The 2,934-nt window shown below is 67.1% G+C and overlaps 1 protein-coding gene across 1 annotated transcript in view; it reads right to left on the reverse strand.

Moving 5' to 3' along the window:
• Nucleotides 1-2,934, reverse strand: part of CPSF1 (cleavage and polyadenylation specific factor 1, 160kDa) — a 21,064-nt gene that overhangs the window by 12,876 nt on the left and 5,254 nt on the right. Inside the window, exons 5-19 of the mRNA XM_014538699.1 lie at nucleotides 2,796-2,889; nucleotides 2,611-2,698; nucleotides 2,404-2,526; nucleotides 2,271-2,322; nucleotides 2,098-2,192; nucleotides 1,955-2,029; nucleotides 1,786-1,866; nucleotides 1,623-1,712; nucleotides 1,332-1,442; nucleotides 1,117-1,258; nucleotides 868-1,046; nucleotides 649-785; nucleotides 397-571; nucleotides 195-326; nucleotides 27-116 (exon numbers count right to left, since the gene is read on the reverse strand). Coding sequence (XP_014394185.1) covers nucleotides 27-116; nucleotides 195-326; nucleotides 397-571; nucleotides 649-785; nucleotides 868-1,046; nucleotides 1,117-1,258; nucleotides 1,332-1,442; nucleotides 1,623-1,712; nucleotides 1,786-1,866; nucleotides 1,955-2,029; nucleotides 2,098-2,192; nucleotides 2,271-2,322; nucleotides 2,404-2,526; nucleotides 2,611-2,698; nucleotides 2,796-2,889 — 1,664 coding nt within the window. The remainder of the gene's footprint in view (nucleotides 1-26; nucleotides 117-194; nucleotides 327-396; nucleotides 572-648; nucleotides 786-867; nucleotides 1,047-1,116; nucleotides 1,259-1,331; nucleotides 1,443-1,622; nucleotides 1,713-1,785; nucleotides 1,867-1,954; nucleotides 2,030-2,097; nucleotides 2,193-2,270; nucleotides 2,323-2,403; nucleotides 2,527-2,610; nucleotides 2,699-2,795; nucleotides 2,890-2,934) is intronic.

A 2,934-nucleotide genomic window follows, 5' to 3' on the forward strand; every position in this document is an offset into this window, starting at 1 on the left:
CCAGTGCCCCCCGGCCACCCCCGCACCTTCTTGAAGCGAACTTTGAGGTTTCCCTGGCCGAGCTGCGAGTCGTGGGCAAAGGCCTCGTAGATGAGTAGCTCTTGGTCCACATGCACCTGGGGATGGTGTCGGGTCATCAGGGGCCTGGACAGCGCAGGCCCAGGATGGGGGCCGGGGGCCCTGCCTGTGCTCACCAGCAGGTAGGGCCGGCTCTGGCGACTCCCGAGCGCCACGGGCTGGCCGAACGAGCTGTCCACCAGCACCCGCTGCCCCACCGGGAAGTTCTTCACCAGGAACACCAGCCGCCAGTCAGGGAGCTGGTAGATCTGAGGGGACGGGTGCTTAGTGGAGGCAGGATGGGGAGGGGCGGCTGCGTGGGCACAGGGCGCCACCCACCTCCATGGTTCCGTTCTCCCGCACCAGCAGGCACCAGTGTGTGGGCTCAGCCCGGAAGGGGGTGGGGTCCCGGTCGGTGGGAGGCTGGCTGCTCCTGCGCGCCTCCTCCTTGCAGGGGCTGAAGAGGGAGCCCGAGTCCCCGTACAGCATCTCCTCCTCGTCATCCACTGTGGGGCTGGGGAGCACATGCGTGTATCAGGGGTGGCCTGCCCCGGGGACCCCAGCCCCGAGGACCCCAGCCCCCCCACACACCTGGTCTCTGAGCCTGGGCCCTCTGCCTCGGAGCCGCTGCGCCCCCCAAGCTCATCGCGGGCCCCGCCCAGGCGGCTCTCGGTGGTGAACATGCCACTGACGTCACGGTACACACACATGGCGATGACCTTGGACTGCTGTGGGGGGAGGGGGCTCAGTGGTCCAGGAGGGGCGGGGATAGCGGTTGGGGACAAGGGGTCCGGGGGTGAAGGGGCCTACATGGTGCAGCGGCGGCTTGTGCAGAGCCAGGCGGTGGTGGCGGCCCCCATAGGAGTCGCTCTTGAGCAGGAACATGGTGACGTGGCCCTCGGAGCTCATGATGACCACGTAGGGGTCAGCCACGGCGCACTGCACGATGGGGGAGCCCAGGTCCACAGGGATGAAGTGCAGCTGGTTCACTGCAGACACAGGCCAGTCAGTACACCCTGCCCCCGCTCGCCGGCCCACCTGCCCACCGGCCAGGCCCACCTCCTTCCAGCAGGCGGATGCCGAGCGGTGACACTTGCACGATGTAGCGATTGTCGCCGATGTTGCCGGCAAAGACTGTGGGACCCTGTGTGGCAAAGCCACTGGTGTCCAGCTCCATGATCTCCTGCCCAGTCTGCAGGATCTGTGGGCAACGGTGGTGAGGCACACCCCTGGCAGGGGGCCCCACCCCAGCACCCCTTTGCCAGGCCCCTCACCATGGTGGAGTCCTCCCGGCTCAGAATCAGGAACCCGTGTCTCCGCCCGTCGTCCTCTGTGTCAGGGGTGCTGGGCTCCTGCTCCGCGCCCTCGCCCTGAGGGGTCTCCTCCTGTGACGGGAGAGCAGGCAGAGCACACACCTCACCACCCAGCCCCACAGCCGAGCCAGAGCACGTTCTGACGCATCTGCTGGGACCTGCACAGCAGGGCCTGCCTCAGCCTCCTCGTCCTCATAGAGGCAGCACCGGTCATCGCCCCACGGGCCTTCTTGCAGCCTGGGGTGCACGCACCTGCTCCTTGCGCACAGGGGCAACCACTGTCCACATGTCATAGCAGCCAGGAAGTTCAAAGGTCGTCACCACCTGGGGCCGGATGCTCTTCTGGAAAGACAATGGGGTGCAACTGTCCACCCAGGTCCCCAGGAGGCCCCACCCTGGCCTGCCCCCCACACACCTGCAGCACGGACAGGGCCCCGTTCTTGCCGTAGCCAGAGCACATCACGATCTCCAGGTCCGGCTCGGGGCTGTTCTGAAACTGTAGGGGCCGAGGTGAGGACAGGGCCCCCAGGCAAGCCACCCGCCCACCTGCACACCGCCCCCACCCGCCTTCCCAAACCGGGCACCTCTTCAGACAGGAAGGCGGGCTCGCCCATGGCCGCATTGGCACAGGGTCCAATGTTGAGGATGCTGTCACACACCTGAGGGCAGAGCAGTGGTCAGGCGGGTGGGCCCGCCAGGGTGGGGCCCCTTCTGGGCACAACCTCACCTCAAAGGAGTAAGTGGCCAGTTGTGTGCCCGACTGGGCCTCGCTGCCGTACACCTCGATCTCGTCCACCTCGTCCTGCGGCCCGGACTGGCCACCTGCGGCACACGGAGCTCTGAGATGCCCTGTTCTCTGGCCCCAGCACCGGCCCTGCCCCCTGCCCTCTCACCCCTCACCTGACCAGCCCACTGTGGAGTCCACTCGCTTCTTCTTTGACAAAGGCTCTTCCTGTGAGGCAGGAGGGCGGTGAGCAGCCCTGGGGACACCCTGCACAGGGGCAGAGTCCCCACAGACACCCCCGGCACCCACCTTGTCAGCAGCCTCCCGGACAGCACTGGCCGGGGCCTCCTGCAGCTTCTCCGTGTACTTGAGAAGGAGGGAGTTGCCCAGGCGAGAGCCAAGGAACAGGTACCCAGGCTCCATGGTGACCATCTGAGAGAGGGGGCGGGGCAGTGGTGAGGGGGGCTGGACCCAGACCCAGACCCAGACCCAAGCCTGCCCGCAGCGCCCACTCACACTGCTGGTGAGCACGCTGGCGGCGGCCTTGTCGAAGTGGAAGGCACGGACGCTGCGCATCCCATCGGTGATGAGGGTCAGCACGTAGCTGTGGGAGGGGGACGCTGAGCTGGGCAAGGCTCCCAGGGTGGGGGCGGATGGGACGACGAAACTGGGGGTACAGGGCTCCCTGAAGGGGGACTCACATCTCTCCGCCCTTGAGGGAGATGACCATCTTGTCGTAGGAGATGAAGGCCGCCTGGGCACAGTCAAGAGTGATCCGCACGCCCTCCTGGGTGCCTGTTGAGGCGGGGGAGGGGTGTCAGGGACCCAGCAGCCCGCCCC

This window comes from Myotis brandtii, unplaced genomic scaffold (assembly GCF_000412655.1).
Source record: "Myotis brandtii unplaced genomic scaffold, ASM41265v1 scaffold1956, whole genome shotgun sequence".
Taxonomy (NCBI): Eukaryota; Metazoa; Chordata; class Mammalia; order Chiroptera; family Vespertilionidae; genus Myotis; species Myotis brandtii.